Source organism: Pollicipes pollicipes, unplaced genomic scaffold (genome assembly GCF_011947565.3).
Source record: "Pollicipes pollicipes isolate AB1234 unplaced genomic scaffold, Ppol_2.1 Scaffold_4002;HRSCAF=4701_pilon_pilon_pilon, whole genome shotgun sequence".
Taxonomy (NCBI): domain Eukaryota; kingdom Metazoa; phylum Arthropoda; class Thecostraca; order Pollicipedomorpha; family Pollicipedidae; genus Pollicipes; species Pollicipes pollicipes.
Window position 1 is genome coordinate 28,363,876 of NW_023596420.1, and position 17,568 is coordinate 28,381,443.

At 49.1% G+C, this 17,568-nt stretch overlaps 1 protein-coding gene across 1 annotated transcript; it reads left to right on the forward strand.

Moving 5' to 3' along the window:
* Window positions 1-6,043: 6,043 nt before the first annotated feature.
* Window positions 6,044-9,475, forward strand: LOC119093211 (glycine N-methyltransferase). The gene is made up of 6 exons (XM_037216124.1): window positions 6,044-6,252; window positions 6,716-6,843; window positions 7,157-7,286; window positions 7,720-7,840; window positions 8,480-8,640; window positions 8,914-9,475. Exons 1-6 carry the CDS (start codon window positions 6,089-6,091, stop codon window positions 9,131-9,133), a joined length of 924 nt encoding a protein of 307 aa, XP_037072019.1. The 5' UTR covers window positions 6,044-6,088; the 3' UTR covers window positions 9,134-9,475.
* The last annotated feature ends 8,093 nt before the right edge of the window (window positions 9,476-17,568 follow it).

A 17,568-nucleotide genomic window follows, 5' to 3' on the forward strand; every position in this document is an offset into this window, starting at 1 on the left:
ATCAGCGTTAGCTGCTGGACCCAATTTGTTCGCTCAAAGTGGCACATCTGTTCCAAGGTCATGTTTTTATTGAATTGCCTTGTCCATCAAGCCTAATGTCTGTTGCCAGCCAAACGCGATGTTGAAGGCCAAGTGAAAAGATAACTTAAGAATAAACTCAGATCTAAATCATAAACTGGATGATGTTTTGATCAGCGGGTAGCAAAGGTAGATTCGTTACCTTGACAGCATCACTGTAGCCCTCTGAGATTACCTCGAAGAGGAAGGCTGCTTCCAGCTTATTTTAGTGTTCGCCTCGGTCATCTTATCGAACAACGGGGAAGCCATCTTTTGAAAAAGATGCTTCTGTTACCCCCTGTTCGATGGATCATTTACATCATGTGTGTTTACGTAACATGATCTGTTATAACGGTTCATGGCTATGCAGGATAACGGGATACGCCTATCGGGATAATATCGGGATTCGCCTAACGGGATAATATCGGGATACGCCTATCGGGATAAAATCGGGATACGCCTAACGGGATATAGGCGTATACTGTGATGAGATTCCGGTCTGTGACGCATGTATGGAATACAGCCTGTTGAGTTCAAGGACCTTGATACGCTCTAAATAGTTAAATTGTTTGGTTGACTCGCAAGAAGCAGACGCGAAGTAGGAGCGTAGATGAGCCAGAGATGCTAAGCTACAGAACACGACTAACTGGCTAAGCAAGTCGGCTCTTTGTGTATTGCTGTTCAGTTTGGAAACTTTTATCATTGCTCCCCATAATATGGTCAAACGATTTGAAATATAAAGATTCATGCGCACAAAAATACGCAGCTCCTTTTTATATCGACCCCGTGAAAGATTTGTGTACCAACTTTAGGTAATCTATATGACTTTGTTACATTTGACCAGTTGTCACTAATCGCTTGCAGGCCAAAATTGTGCGTGGGAAGCAAAAATATTCACGAATTATTTCAGAAAGCATCGGGTAGTGCTTTAATAAAGCCCAAAACCTAGGAAGGTACGATGACCAAAGTGAAAGGAATGCTCGTGTAAGTAAATGACCCTTGTGATCGGGATTCATAGGATATATAATTTACTTGCTTAATGTATTTACGTGTTTGTATGGTGCGCCACAACAGTGACCCTGCCGGCAGGTGATTTGAGTGATGGAGATGAGCTCGTGTGAGGAGATGAGCTCCTGTGTGGGAAGGGAGTCTATCATGGCTGTCCAGCCATTGTCCATCCATTGTACGAACTCTACCGTCGTAACGCTCACTTAGAAATTTGCTTTTTGGATGCTTGGACCCTCCTAGGGTTTTGCCCTGGCACCTTCTGGAAATATGACTTGATTTCGCGCACGGCTTACCACTATATGCGCGACGGCTTGGCATTCGAAGCGCCTGCAGCCCTCGCCTTTAACATTTGGAGCCGCCCAGCGACGACACATGCTGAGCATGCAACGTGTCATAAGTAAAAAGAAATAATACCGCGAATGAAGTTGAGCAGATATAAACATTGGACCGTAACCATACCACAGTACCAGTGTTTGTTACCGGGAGGGCTCACACTCGCGAGGCAGCTGAATCTATTGGATCCACGGGCGCATCCGAATGCATAGGGCGCCATCCCCAGGCATGCTAAGCGTCAAATGCTGGTTATTTTTGTCGGAAATCCTTTCGAATACCAGCTTGTTCACGTTTTTCAATTTCCTTTTACTCGATTTTTTCCTTCAAATTGTTTTCCAGTTCTTTTTTACCCTTGTCGACTTCTATCTACTTCGTTACTTTGTCAGAGCGTTTCCGATTCGACTTTTGTCCTTGTGCGCTTTTTCTCCTTCGACTGTTTTCCGACACAACCCTTATCCATGTCGAGTTTTATTCAATGCGGCAATTGGTGCTCAACATGCGTGTGTGTGTGTGCGTGTGTGTGTGTGTGTGTGTGTGTGTGTGTGTGTGTGTGTGTGTGTGTGTGTGTGTGTGTGTGTGTGTGTGTGTGTGTGTGTGTGTGTGTGTATGTGTGCGTGCGTGCGTGCGTGCGTGCGTGCGTGCGTGCGTGCGTGCGTGCGTGCGTGCGTGTGTGCGTGTGTGTGTGTGTGCTAAAGATACATAATACCACAACATCGGCAACACACACAATACATTACTAGCAGACGTGAGCGACCGAAATAGGCGCATCAGCTGTAAAATGGCACAGACCCGCAGGCAAACTGGGCAAACTTAGGTAACGGGACGGGCACGGGCAAGGCAACATCTGGAAGGAAAATCCTTAAAATGGGGGAGGGACTACATGGTGATGAATGCTGCAGCTTCGCAGGACTACGCAATACCTGCCACGCGTGATTTGAAAAAATAAAGTTGTACTATGTTTTCAAACATGAAATATCAATTGACCATAAATGTGCTACTATACGGCGTACCCACAGACCTACGTCCATCAACAACCAACAGCAATAGCATCCTACGACGGAGGCCATCACGCCCCTCACTTGATTTAATTACTGAGGCTTAGTACTTTGGTCTGCAGACATAAACATTGATTTAGAAGCCACCCTACTAATAACTCGAGTCTCGCCCCGGTATGTTTTTGTTATTACGCAAACCAGCATTGGTGGAAAATGATGCTGAAACTCGTACTCTTACAGTGAGGTGCTATGTTTGACGTGCCGGTTTCTACTGCTGGAACTTGGCCTGTGGCGGGTGTAACTACTAGCTGCAGTGCGTTGGTAGACAAGCATTTCATACCTTGAAGTAGTGTTCGCTAAGTTTAAAAGGTTCGAGCCTACAATCTTTCCATGTTTTCTGGCTACCTATCACTAATGGAGTAGTTACTGAAGCCTCGAAGGTAGGTTTGAGAGGACAGCTGGGCCAGAGCTCTCAGATTGGTATGATCGATTGGTCTGTGAAGTTTAAGAGTTCAGTGTAGGTAAGTTGCATCGTTATGCGGAAAGGATGAAGGTTGCCTAGGATCGGGTTCAGGGGCACTTTAGTTGGTTTTTTTCATGCACCGCCGTGAACCTAGAGCTAAATTTTTGCAACTGTCCGGGAGACAGGATCTCCCCCCCCCCCTCTCCCATGCATAATGAGATTGTTTTCGTTTCTCTGCCTTTATAGATCTGTACAAAAGTGTTTTAGCAGTTAAAGGGAATGTTTCACATTTAAATAATGAAGCAAACATCAGATACAATGAGACGACATCACTTGTAATTATTGGTATTCTTTTTAAATGGAAGACTGCTCTTGACACAACAATTATCTGTTTAGCAAATATGCTCCTCAATATGTGGTGGCTTGATTACGCCATCGTACATTGCACAACATTGATTGAGAATCAATTGTCGGCCGTTGTATCTGGAAATTGCGCTCATGAACGCCATATTGAACGCCAAGACAACTAAATCTGTCGTGGTCTTGATCGCCGCAGGGCTTATGGAATGGCAGGATTTGAATGACGTTATAATGAAGTCATGGATGCTAAGGTGACTTACGAATACTCTCCCCCGATATACGTTTCCCCATTTTCGCGGGCGTGTAGCTCAGAAATAAATGGAGCAAGGACAGGTTTGTGGACAGCGCCGAAAGTCCTTCAAGATAGTTATTTCAGTTCAAAACCCATATAAATGTTGAGCACTCCCTTTAATCAGTAGCTATACAATTGGTGCACGCTTGTGTCGTCATTTTCACTCGTGCATCGTCCGAAATGGTCTTATCGGGCAGCTCCATAACCGGAACGCATAATGTGGTCGTTGGGTTTCAAACACTGATGTGTGAATTTTAACGCTATTTTTTCGGTGTCTGCTCCCGCCGATTTTGTTACGTGTGCAGTACCATCGGTTGTTCTTTTTTTATAGTTCCATTCTCTAAAGCCCACGTGTTCATCAGCTGAAATCAACGCTTCATTTGCTGGGTCCGAAATATTATCGATATACCATACCTGGAACGCTTGTGCATGCAGGTTTGGTTTTATCGTGTAACCCAGTGCCGCTCTTTGCCGATTAGACTCTGGACATAGCCGTTGCCGATCTAGTGGTATTAAATATCTATAGGTGGGCAAGAGGGCCTGGCAATGTTTGCACTAGTTTGCGCCGTCTGCATAAATTCAGAGTATTTCCTGTCACCATCTAACTTCGTTTTTAAACCGTATTGTTTGGCCCCCGACGTCCTTACTCATTTGCGACTGTGAGATGAGGTTGAAATAAGGTCAGATATTGACACTGCAAGTGATATTTACTTGATAACACAGTTGAGCCAGCGCCTCCTGATAAATTGACGGTCGAAGGCCATCATAAAACTCTAACCTCATGATGGTTGTGGCTAGGCGGCCTTTGGGTCGGCTGCAAGCCGAAACGGCACCGACAGCCAGTTGGCTAGTCGATTTTGTGACCAGCTGGTGGCTTGTGACCAGTGGAGGTTCTATGATGGACTATAATGTTGGGTCTGCAGTGGAAAATAGATTGGACGTACTTTAGAATGAAATGAAATCACTTTAAATGTCTCACATAATCCCAAGAACAATGCAGATTTCTCAAGATCAAGTCCAATTTTCCAAGGTCTGTAAGGTTTTAAGGAATTTGACAATGGTTTGCCTGACAATGCTAGTTATTGCTTAAGCAGCATTCCGCTGCCTTGTAAACCTGATAAATCTTGGACAAGTGGTAGCGTAAAATTATGGCAATCATGACTTCTCTGAAGGACGAGAAATTAGTAATTATTGTACTGTATTTGGAGCTTACTTGAATCGTAGCTTATTTCAACTGCCATCTGCCTCTGCGGCTAGCCTACCGATCGGCGGTTAGTCGACAAGCGCTGGCCAGCCGGCTAGCTGAAAACCAGATGACAAATGGAGCATGACATCAGCTAGACCCCACGTGAAACTGAGCCTTATCTACAGGAAACTCCGCCGCACTGCGTCCGCTGCAATGTGAGTGGCCGGGCAGGCGGAGGCCGGGCCGTAACTGAAGTGGTGGGGGGGGGGGGGGGGACATGACCGGACGGTGCACGGGCCGACCGCGGTAAATCCCCGATCTAGCGACGGGTGCAAGAATGCCGGGTACTGCGCACGACGACACGACACGACACGATCGATAGGCATTCAGCGGTGGCGCAGTACTGACAAACATGTGCTCAGGAAGTTAAGGGATTGTTCCTCGTTTATATGGGGTTTTGAACTGAAATAGCCATCTTGTAGACCTTTTGGTGCAGTTCACAGCCCTGTCCTTCCTAAGACCTAAGCCCATCTAGTTTCTGAGCTACACGCCCGCGAAAATTGCGGAGAGTATCTCGGGGAGAGTATCTTAAGGTCACCTTTCCATTCGTGACACCATACAAATGTCATTCAGATCTTGCCATTCTATAATCCATGCCGCGATCAAGGTCGAGAAAAATGTGATGGTCGAGCCGTTCATATCTGGTGTTCGTGAGCAAGATTTCCAGATGTGACGACCGTCCATTGGCTCTGCATCAATGTTTTGCAAGGTACGGTAACGTAATCAGACAGTGACGCATCGAGGAGTACATTTACTAAACAGAGATACTGTGATGTCTAGAGCAGCCTTTTCTGCTTAGAAGTATACCAATAGTTATAAGTGAGCTTGTTGCATGATATCTGATAGCTTTTTTCATAATATATAGCTTGTTCAGCATCAGCTTGCTTTATGAAATCTTTAGTGCCTTCAAATGTGGCAGTTCTTTTTACGGTTATATTTCTTCATCGCCCTTTTACTCCCAGGCACCGCAATTTTTCATTTTTTAAAATAAATTGTTTCGTTTCTATGGCGCACATTCGCAGCTTTCGCTTGCCTTTCCAGCTCGGCCTGCCCGTAAAGGAATGGCGGTATAACTGGCCTTAGCCGGATCGAACTGGCTGAGCCCGGATAATCCAGTGAGATTTGCTTAGACTAACGACGGGCGCAGCTGCGCAGAGACCGGCCGAACCCTTGACATAAACAATCGCCTGTAACCTTGCTCGTGATTGGCTGACGGGAGTCCGGCCCTCAGTCGCTTCCCTCGCCTTAAATAAGCCCGCCGGCCGGCCAACGCCAACAGACGGCAGGCATACTCCCGGTGTAGTGCATCACAGGCCACCTCTTCAAGCTTCAGCATGGTGCTCGAGCTGGACCAGTACTCGGACGGCAAGGCGGCTCGCCTCTGGGGCCTCTACATCGGCGACCAGACCGAGCGCACCAAGCATTACAAGGACTTCCTGAAGCGAGAGCTGACCACCCACGACTGTCACAGCGTGCTGGACGTGGCCTGCGGCACCGGGTCAGTACCAGGCTCAGACACAGGGGCCCGGGTCAGAACCGGGGTCTTAGCCCAAACTGAACCCACGGAATTGGAAGGATGTGAGGAGAATCGCCTGTGAAAAACGTCTTGTAATATTGATTTATAACGTCTTGACCCACTCGCATGCGACATTGGAAGTCTGCGAACTGAAATCTTAGGAATTAAGATGATATTATCATGCAGTCATAACCTTGGATGGAATGACTAAAGAGGCCGCTTATCTCATTCCTGGTGTGTATGGTACTTCTGGTGATGTCAGTAAAATAACGTTGCCATTGGCCGTTATTGGTCGTCATCTTTTGACCTGTTTCAGGCAGACCACAGGGGATTCAGAACCCCAGTTGGGTACTCGTAAATTGCATCATAAACGAACCATTTCACTTCCCAGTGGATTCCACCGCAGCACTGCTATTCTTCGCATTGACAGTCGCCTTACCCACAGCGTGGACTCGGTGATGCTGATCGAAGAGGGCTACCAGATGACATCGTGCGACTTCTCGGACAAGATGCTGAAGACCGCCTGGCAGACGCGCTGGAACCGCCGCAAGGAGGCCGCCTTCGACAGCTGGGGTGAGTGCTCCTCCGGGGCTCACGGGGCTTGCCAACGACGGCCGTACCGATGTCTCGGGCTGAACGATGTCGACTGGTACTTGGACTTTTGAAGGCTACCTTTTGATTGGTTTGCTAGCTGGTATTAATGACGTCATGGATCATGCTAAAACTGATGGGCAGATCAGCGGCAAGACACGCATGTGTTCAAACTTTCGTGGCACGACCTTATGTCCGGGACTTAATAGCTCCACCGCCAGCCCGCAAGCTTGTCCGAACTGTGCGCGAGTGCGCCGTGAGGCAGTACGATGACGTGGGTGACATGACACGGCAGAGATCTTCGAGGCCAACTGGCTGACCCTGCCGCGTGACCTGGACACGGGACGGCAGTACGACGCCGTCATCTGCCTCGGAAACTCGTTCGCACATCTGCCGGACCTCACGGGCAACCAGGACAGTCACCGGTCAGTTACTGAACAAACACGGCCACATGTTGAACAGTCACCGGTCAGTTACTGAACAAACACTGGTCACATGTTGAACAGCCACTGCTCGGTGGCCGAACACCACGTCAACTGCCTCTTGCGGCGTGGCTTTGCAAAGTGTGATATCGAAATTGACCGCACCGTTAAGAGCCATGAAGTCCGAGCGAAAACGTGAAATAATTATTTTTGGGACGATGTATTCCGGAATAGCACCTCATTCAGAGCACGTGGTTGGCGACTCGCGATGTAAATGTGCGTCTAGGTGGCCTGTCTTGCTTCGCGCTTCGCCTCACTGTTAATAGCCGTTGTGTTTTCCGACTCCTTCGTCCCTCTCGCTGGAGTGAAGATCCATCCTCAGACGCTATGTAGCCCACGGGAGTTCATCGCGACATTCGTTTTTCTCGTTTCTCAGGATCGCTCTGCGGAACTTTGCCAGCCTTGTGAAGCCCGGTGGAATTCTTCTAATCGACCACAGGAACTACGACTTTATTTTGGACAACGGACGTGCGCCTTCGCGAAACATCTACTACAACGTGAGGAAGCCCAGCAGGCATGCCTAACAATAGTGTCACGTAGCTCAGCATATATTACAACTGCGCGGCTCAACCAAAGCCAAGCTGTGCTTCAGGGGTCTACTGGTGTCTCACTATCTTGCCATTGAAACGATGCTGCAAAGGATGCTGCTTGCACCAAACGGATGTTTCGGAACATGCAGCTTCGGTGTCCGGTGCCCGTGCTGATATCAAAGCTCACTCGGCTGAGCAGCCTGGCCCCAGGACATGTCATGCAGCTTCGGTGTCGGGTGGTCGTACTGACATCAAAGCTCACTCGGCTGGGCAGCCTGACTCAAGAGCATGTCGTTCACTGCACGCGTGCGTCTGCGTACGGTATAAATGCTTGTATATGCTGCATCATTATCATGTGCGTCCCCAACGCTGCAACGCCAAATTTAAGCTGATTCAAAACCAACCGTTTACTTCATTATCTTCCTTCACTTACTTGTGCATAGCGGTAAGCCTTTTTCATGTAAACAATCCCAGAGATATCACGTGACGTAGCTCGCCATACGCCCCGTATCTGGCCGTGACGTCACCTCCGGAATGTCGGGTCATAGCAAACCCGCCCCATATCCATGATGTTACGCCCTCATGTGTTTATGTCCTCTGCTCCAGAGCAAGTTCGTCTCGGATATCAAGACGTCCGTGATCTATCAGAACGGCACTCCCACCAAGATCGTGCTGGACTACGTCATGGGAAACCCAGACGAGACGACCACTGACGTACTGGACAACAAGGCGCGCAAGACTTCAATATCGGATGACCCGCGCGACAAGTGAGTTTGAGCTGGTCCCCTTGGGAGCCGGGCAATCATAGGTCGGAACAGTTCCATCGCTGAGTAAAAGAAAGACACGCAGGAATGTTAATAGTGTGTTTTGGTGGACTGTTGCGGTGTGTTACGTCGTTAGAGCATTGACAACGCATAAGGAGCAAAAGGATATTTCCTGTTGAGCATTTTCAAATTATTTGCAAGGCCTATCCAAGCACCCAATCGCCGGATGAAGGATGAAGGCAGAGCCAGCACGCTGACGTACGCTCCCGTCCGCAGTGAGTTCACGCTGAGCTACTACCCGCACCGTATGGCCGACTTCCGCGGCCTGCTCGACGAGGCGTTCCAAGGGCAGGCAAGTATAGAGACCCTGGGCGACTTCAAGCCTCTGGGCGAGATCGACGACCCGGCCTTCTTCATCCACGTGGTGCGTAAGGTGTGTGAAGACGATCACACCTGGCACCAGAGCGCCTCGAGCTCAGGCGAGGAGTCCGTCTGAGAGCCGCCGTGGCCTCCGGCAACAGATGACCTGGCCGAGATGGCGTCTCGGATCGGACGCCAGCCCTCACGCCGGCCCAGACACCTTGACCTTAACTCCGCGCCACACGGCACGAGTTAAGGTCCTGCCCGCGGGCAGCGGGTGTCACGGCCTCCTGGGAAACCTTGGTCTTAACCCCGCCGGCCCCGCCGCGCGCCGGTTAAGGCCCTGTCGTCAGCGACACGGGTCTCCCATCCATCGCGACGCGCCGAGCCGGCGCCGTTGCACGCCTTCACGGGCCACCTGCGCGCTCCTCGTCACCGCGACTGAGCTGGGCAGCAGGCAGATGCACCTTGACTTCCACCCCTCGCCGCTGCGCGCCGGCCGCCGCGCGGGCGGCCGCGCGCGACCGGGTTCAAGTCCCCTCGGGTGCAACATGGTCACCATCGGCCACGCCTTGATTTCACCCCCGGCCGCCCGGCGCGGCCCCCACGCCGGCGGATGGGATGAAGTCCTTTCGGGCGGGCCATTCGCATACAGTAGAACTAGACATCCGAAGTTGACAGAGTCGCTGCGAGGAAGGACTCTGCTCTTCGTTCACGGCATTTGCTCCTTTGTGTGCATGTGTCGTACGGATGTGTACGCTTTTCAATGTTTTGTTTTTGTGTGTATCATTGCGAACGTTACAAATTTGCTTGTGAATGTGAAGCAAGATTATCGAAAAATACATCATTCATCTTACATACACGTTTCATTCGGTTGACTCTGAAGCAGGGACGGACGCTCCAGTGAAACGGAGCCACATCGTGCCACATGTCAAAGGCTTAAGCCATGGCGAAGTGCCAAGTCATTGCGCCAATGGACGACGGCTGCTGCATTAAAGCATCGCTGCGTCACAGAATCACTGCCTTTTTTCGAACAACTTATTTCGCGAGGCACGTAATATGGTTGATCCTCTTGACTTTTGCTCCCTGACAAAGCTGGATGTTCCAGGATTTGACCGCATATCATCGGGCCTGTCCTTTGTGGAACGGAAAGCTCTGTCTGTCTCAGCTTAGGTCCACGGAAGGTCAGGAACTGAGAACACGTAAAGTCCGCCTCCAGCGTAGGTTCAAGCAACATCAGGGGCCGCAGGGGCCGCCGATCAGATGCATGTTTGCGGCATGTACACGCTGGTTTCGGTTCACGGTTACATACCTACGGCAACGCTGTACAATGCTCAGCGCATGATCTGTCGGCGCAATGGAACAATAGCATTCTCAACTGTCGTTACCGTTCACTTTGAACTGAGACTTGAAACCAAATGCAGTGTCATGAGAGCTATGCCGAAGATTGCCGCCCCATGGAGAAAAGGCGCATGTCACATTTCTCATTTTGAATACGTTCTCAAATGTATGTCACTTTGGCCGAAGTCGTAATAAATTTCAGCTTGAAATTAATATCATTTTAAACCAGCCTCAAACTGAAGCACGCATCAACCTCCAAATATGCATCATGAAGTCCTCTTGGTTCTGAATTATGTATATATATTTTGCATTATGTATTATTATGTATATATTATTATGCATATATTATTATTATATATCGCTGCCGCACGCTCGCGCGAGGGCGAGCGTGCGGCAGCGAGCGCAGATTCACACGCCAAGTCATCTGTCGGTCAAACACATACCAGAGGGTGGTGGTGTGATGTCTCTTGCTATTGGAGCTGTGTAGAACAGACCGCCGGACACATCGGCCGTTCCCCACGAAAGGACTCGTCTCACTGTGAGCCTTCACGCGATGCTCGTTCTGCTACATTTTTATGTTCGTCACCGACTTCGCGCAAAACAAGGCTGATCTGCAAGCTGGCTTCAAATTCGAGTGTCATGGGAACCTGTCACTCGTGATCTGCCCTACACAAAACATATCTAATAGTCTTGATTCCGTTTTGCATTGCGGGCACAAATTCTACATTTTCACTGTGTTGTGTGTAGTGTGACTGCTTTATTTGCGTACGGCAACTACAGTAGTGATGCTAACTTGCGTAGCATGAATCATGTCGCCCTGGGTGTCCGTGTTTCATTTCGCATCCGACATGGAAATCAATTGTTTTTGTTAGTATTTAGGTCGTTACCAGCCTGCGGACTATCTCTTCAATGCAACTATTTGTGCTGCGAACGTGTCTTCGGCAGTGACCGCAAACTACAACATTCCATCCCATCAGAGAAGTAATCATCCAATGACATCAGCCAGACGGGAGCTGTCCGTAATCAGACCGATGAGACCTGATGTGACCTTGCCATTAGCATGCCGTAATGAATGAAGGCAGATTTCCCACGTTTGGCCTCGCATTGCTTGTACAGGATGAATAATGGAGTTTCGCTACCTTGGAAGTCCAAAGATGGGCAGCGGGTATGGAGTGAGAAGCCTATTTCGCGCCAGTACGACCGTGAGTTTCTGTGTACGTCGAGAAAGATACAACCCAAGAGGTATCCAGACTGTCTAATGCGATATAGCACGCACATAGCCACGCAAGTCGTGTGCGAAGGCATGGCCGACGCCTTCTTGGCCTCTTGTACCATACACAGACAACAGGAACCAGAAAAGGTGAAACGACATATATGTTCTGTCGCTGGGACATAAAGAACACCTGCTACACACTTGGCCACCTGGCAAAATGAGTAGCATGTCATGCGACTTTGCGCTTCGCATGTATACACTGCACGCTAGTATATCCTTCGCCGCAAAGAGCTTTGAAGCGTATCAGATCGTGTATGGAATCTAGAGACGGACAGACTCATGCCAGGTGGCCGCCCCATCGTTATTAAAGCCTGAGTTCCCACCCCCTCCCTACGTGACCGCGTTTGCTCGTGCCCGCCTGTGTTACTGGGTCAAGCCTGTTTGAGTTGGAGCGCACGGCGGCTTCTGTTGCGCGCCCACTGGCGCAACCCGCGCTGCAGTGCGTTTGATGACTCAGGCGCTGTGGTGGCAACCCGCGCTGCAGTGCGTCTGATGACTCAGGCGCTGTGGTGGCAACCCGCGCTGCAGTGAGTCTGGTGACTCAGGCGCTGTGGTGGCAACCCGCGCTGCAGTGAGTCTGGTGACTCAGGCGCTGTGGTGGCAACCCGCGCTGCAGTGAGTCTGGTGACTCAGGTGCTGTGGTGGCAACCCACGGCGGTTTTTGAGGAATACTGCTCGGCGATCTACGGCCGGCGCGGGTGGCGGGCGGTAACCGGCGATACCGCGGAGCGCGCGCGGCGGGACAACTTGTTACATTAACGGAACAAAATTTTCTAAACCAAACATAAAATACACACTGTTGTGCTCAGAATTGAACAAGGAACACGTCTTTCAGGTTTTGAGGCGTCACAAGGCATGGCCCCGTATCTATGATTTTGTAAAGCTGAAAAGTGCGATTTTCTGGAAAATTTGACTTTTGACTTGGCAAAGTGAAGTTAATCATTAACCTAACAACATCAAAAACTGGTGGCAATGGCGATATCTCGTTGAGAACAGCCCAATGAGGTTTCTGCTAAGCTCTAACTCCATTGATTTGGAAATGCTAGGGAAAGGGTCGCGCCAACACCGCGAGCAGTCCGCGTTATGAAGAACGGCGAATCAGGGCGAGGCTCAACACAACGCGGTGAAAGTTAAGACGAGCCCCAGCTCTGGCGTCGAACTCACTCACTCCTATGAGTCCCGGATACTCATGATCGATGTTAATATCATTACCACCACACGCGTTTCTAATAGTACCCTTTGTATCCCTGTCAAGACGTCACAAGTGAAAATAACAGACGGAAGAGGAAACAGAGCTTCTCAAAAAATGGGATATCGATACAATTTGTATGCATTCCAAAACCTTCAGCAGGATCTCGTAGAGCGCATACGGCATTGCTAATTGGATGTCACACCATAGTCAACGAATCGGTTATCAGAAGTCATGTATCGATAACAGACGTCTTCTCTGAAAAAGTAACGGGGCCAAACTGAGCATGGATTCCAAATCCATGCTTGGTCTCTGGCAATGGCTGGTTGACGGGATTGGGCGGTCCATTCATTGCTCCAGGTCATTCAGCGTCGCAGCTGCTCGGGTCGGTGGAATCGGATGGCACACCTCATGCAACATTAAGTCTGTGTTAGAGGCTTTCATGAAGAGGCACTCCTGGCCCCTGCCCACGGGGTTGTGCTCATACGTGCACCCACTACCCATTCCTAATCCATCGTTCCCTTTTGTTGCGCACCCGTTTGCACTTGGGTAACACTGTAGTCCCAAATTATGGAATGGTTTCATGAACGCTTACACCCAAATATGCTGTTTTATCCTGATAGTGTCACAATATATATATATATATATATATATATATATATGTGTGTATATATATATATATATATATATATATATATATATATATATATATATATATATATATATACATGAAGCCAAGTACAATTAAGACAAGCGCAAACCTGACAGCGTAGTGCAGTATTTCTTGCATCTTCCCAACATTTCTCAAGCATCTTATCCACATACATTCCCGTCCTCATACCCGTATGTTCCCAGAATCTGCACCCAGCCCAGATCGTGAACACTCCAGCATCCATGAGTGTATGCAATCCGCGTAATCCTTTAGTCCGACCCCACATTCTCGCTACCGTACGTAACGCATTCTGCCAGTGGAGCGCGACGCCCCGGGCTATCATTGAAGCGTGGCGCACATAGAGTTGGGGCATTGCTTTTTCACGTAACAGAGCTGGACTGAACTGCCGACCGCCATGACTGCACTTAACTGGCCGAGCTCGAGCTGGTGCCGCCTGATGGAATGGAGTGCCTTCACCTCTGGTGTTCACCGTCGTAATCCAGTTTCTAATCGCAGATCCGTGAGACCTTGACCCGCAAGCTTAAAAACGATCACACCAATGTGCTTGAATTGCTCACCTTATGACCTATGACCTATGGTCCATGACCTCGGTTACTCAACGCACGACTGTTTGCAGCCGGAAGTGCCCAAGCCAGGCAGCGAACTCTGGTTATTTACCTCGGGCACGTGACGCTGACTGGTGACCTCTCTAAAAGCGATGCAATGAGGATGCGGCTACCTGTTTTGTGGCATTGACCATTGATGGGCAATGCCACGGCATTGGGCGGCCCATGGTTAAATTTCAGTACAAAGACAAATGCCTGCAATACAGGTCAGAGCATTTGTGCTGTTCCACCAGGAACAACACTTTCAAATCATTACCCTGTTGCATACATTAGTTCATTACCGGGGCTTCGACTGGCGTCCAAGCTGGTCTATAACACTGCATGATACTTTAGGGCATTGTTCTTCAATGTATCTTGAATTCGCGCATCAGTTTTGCGTTCAACTGATTTAGATGAAGGATGCCTAGGCCCTAGAATTTCGGGAACGAACGATTCCGAGGTACATGATCGCTAAATGGTGATGTAGGACTGATGGCGCTGCTTACGAGATTGACTTTCCGTGTCATCGTGTTAGCCATAACACATTGCATATATTTGTGTTCTCATGCAAAGCATGAGTGCACATACATTGCGTAGCTGGAGCGTCGTACATAAATACATCTGTTGATAGTTGTTGCAGCACGTACGACAATGCGCCGTATGTACCGTCGATGTTATGACTGCGATCACAAAGCTTCGGAAGTAGGTTTCAATGAAGAGTATGTTGCAGGCAAGCGCGTGGCCCGTTGGGGCTGGGGACCCAAAGACCCTTGTCCTACCACGAGAAGAGACTGCAGCGACACCGCCATTCGGCATTGGAGCCCAGCTGACGGAAGTTCGCTGAATGACAAGGTGACCGGCGAGGCTCTTGGTACCTAAACAAATTGCTCCTTGTGGCTCCAGTTGTCGTGGTCATTGCATTACCGACAAATGGGTTTTGGGTTTTGTGGGACAATGTGCGGGCCTTTGGTAATGCTTGAAATGTGTAGCGAACAAGAGACAACGACGCTCAACTCCAAGTTTCGGACTTAGTTTGAACCTTGCTGCGCCTAGAATAGTTGCCAGTTGTTAGCAATGCGTAAAACCTAAAAGTGATATCATTGAGTCTTATTTTGTGGGAAATCACGGCAAGTAATCGCCCAAAACGCCATAATTTCAAAAACATGTTTGATAAGGAAATTATCTGTCACATATTCGTCTCCTGGAAACTGCATGTAACGTGATAAGTATATCGGAGGAAATGGGGAGCCAAGTTTTGATGTCCACTTGAACATCCTGAAGCAAGCCGCTAGGTTATCTTTGACGTGTATCTCCCAAAGAACGAGAAGACGTGCTCACCGTGCAATGGCGCCTTCAAAAGACGGTGCCATTTTATATTTTTGGGAGCATTCCCTCACTCAACACGTAAAGCTATAATGGGACGCATTGCAAAAAATACATTTCATTCATTGCAGGTCAAGCTGGAACAAATGCGTCAACTGAAGAAATATTTGCGGATTGTTTCAAGTTTCCTATCAGGACCTGGCGTACATTGCGCCCAGTTTATCATTTATTTGTGTTATATGTATGCATGGATGGCACTTGAAAAATATCCACCTAAAACGATGGTTTTAAACTGTTTCGGCGAATATACAGATCATGTCCCATGCGGCAAATTATTTGAGAGCAAAAGACGGCAATGCTTTCGTGCACCTATAAATACACCAGCGAGCTTAGCCATCCCATTAAGAGCGATTCGAAGCTAGCCATCGTCGAGCTTTGGACAGCGGCGTCAGGATGGTATGCCACACCTTGGTAGCACAGCAGCTAAGGCGCGTATGTGTTCAGGAGAGCCCGCACCGTGACCACTGGAGATCCTCCCTCACGGGCCGTCGAGCGTCAAGGAGTGAAGCAGCAGCACGGCGCTGAAAGCTGTCTTTGAGAGTCCGGGAGCCTGTGAAGTGTTTATTTCGAAGGTCTTGAAGACACAGTATCTGGAGGACGCTATCGGGTGTTCTTTGAGAAACTGTATCTATGTGTCGCCTGAAGCGGAGCACTCTCACAGGATTTGGAAGCAAAGCCGACGATAAGTGATGTGACGTTACGCTTCTGCTGAGACTCCGGTGTTGGTCTGGGTTCAGTAGTCATATTTTAAGTCACCCTGGTATGGTAAACGTTGTCCAGCGTTGTTGTTTCATTGTCATATGTAGCTAAGCTGTCGATGTGACAAGGTGAGGCCTATGAACACAAGTCCTGACCTGATGATGACTGGAAGAGTCACAGGTCACATTCACTAATGAGTTGCCATAGCCGTGGGATTCAGCGTTTCAAGCATTACACAGAGCCTTCCCCACTGCCATACCACGTATACTTCCGGGGGATAAAGAGGTCAAAGTCAGCCCCTTTTGCCACATTGATCCAGGTTGACCTTTGCTTGCACTGGCGTTTGGTGACACTAACATAATGCGACCCATCCGATGTCCCTTCTTTCTTGACTCTATGATGCGACATAGTGATTGGAAGGGCTTCAAGGAGAAGCTTCCTCGTCCGGCGCAGGTGAGAAAGCATTCGGCCGCGTAAAGGGTCGGTCAAAACCAGAACCGAGGCGCATGCTTTGGTATTTGAACCTTCTCAAATCTCAAAGCTAAAGCCAAAGCCAACAAAAAACATATGCCAGCCCAAAGTCATTGATCTCGTGTACATGAATGGACAGGTAATCGCCACGCTTAGCATCCGCCGAAGTTGAAGCAATACAATTTGTGAAATTGCGCGCGAGAACTCTTCGCCAGCCAACATCTGTTTGCTGAACTCTGAGAGCGCTATTCCGATGCTGGTTTGCCCGATGGTTCATGTTTGCATTCCCATACGTGTCTGATTGCATTGCTTATGTTTTGGTGTCATTTACATGGTATCATTCACGTCTGTTATCAACTCGTTCGGCCCGCAGTGCAAAGGGCGTCTTACTGGTAATTAAAGCAATAAACACAGGCAGAAGTTTAAAAAGGCGCCTCCTCACTAGCTGGTTGATACATTTCAGTAGCTGTTTGGGCGCTGCTGGGCGAGTATAAAGATGTAGGGAAATGGGAACCTGCGCTTGCGCAAACAAGCAATGTCAGGAGATGGATAACTCTAACTCACAATGCCTATTTAGTGGGTTTTATTGTTGTTGTTGGAAGCGTCGATCATGTGAGGCCATGCTCCTAGCTTCAGCAGCCGAGACAATACCAGCTGATGAGTGCTCACGATCGGGGGACAGTGACGCCCCGGCCAGCGCGGACGTATTTTCTAGATCCGTTGGAGCCTCCTCGGGGTGGGCAGCGCATCTTCCATGTCCGCGGAGGAGCCCGACCTATAGGAAGACCGTACCTTTAAGGGACAGCGCCCCTGGGTCTGGTGGGTCCCGTCCCAAGGCGGACTGAGTACCTCCCAGGGAGGGCTGAGCCTTCTCGTGGTCAGGTGGGGGCTCGTTGTTAGGCTTGTCTCGCTTCAGGGCCAACATCTGCTCACTGGGTGGCAAAATTCTTAAAGCTTC

Bases quoted from the DNA above. Each gene is read 5' to 3' on its own strand.
- LOC119093211 (XM_037216124.1), top strand. From the start codon at position 6,089: ATGGTGCTCGAGCTGGACCAGTACTCGGACGGCAAGGCGGCTCGCCTC. The intron at 6,844-7,156 runs GTGAGTGCTCCT...ATGACACGGCAG, and splicing joins GGCCGCCTTCGACAGCTGGG to AGATCTTCGAGGCCAACTGG. The intron at 7,841-8,479 runs GTGAGGAAGCCC...CCTCTGCTCCAG, and splicing joins CGCGAAACATCTACTACAAC to AGCAAGTTCGTCTCGGATAT.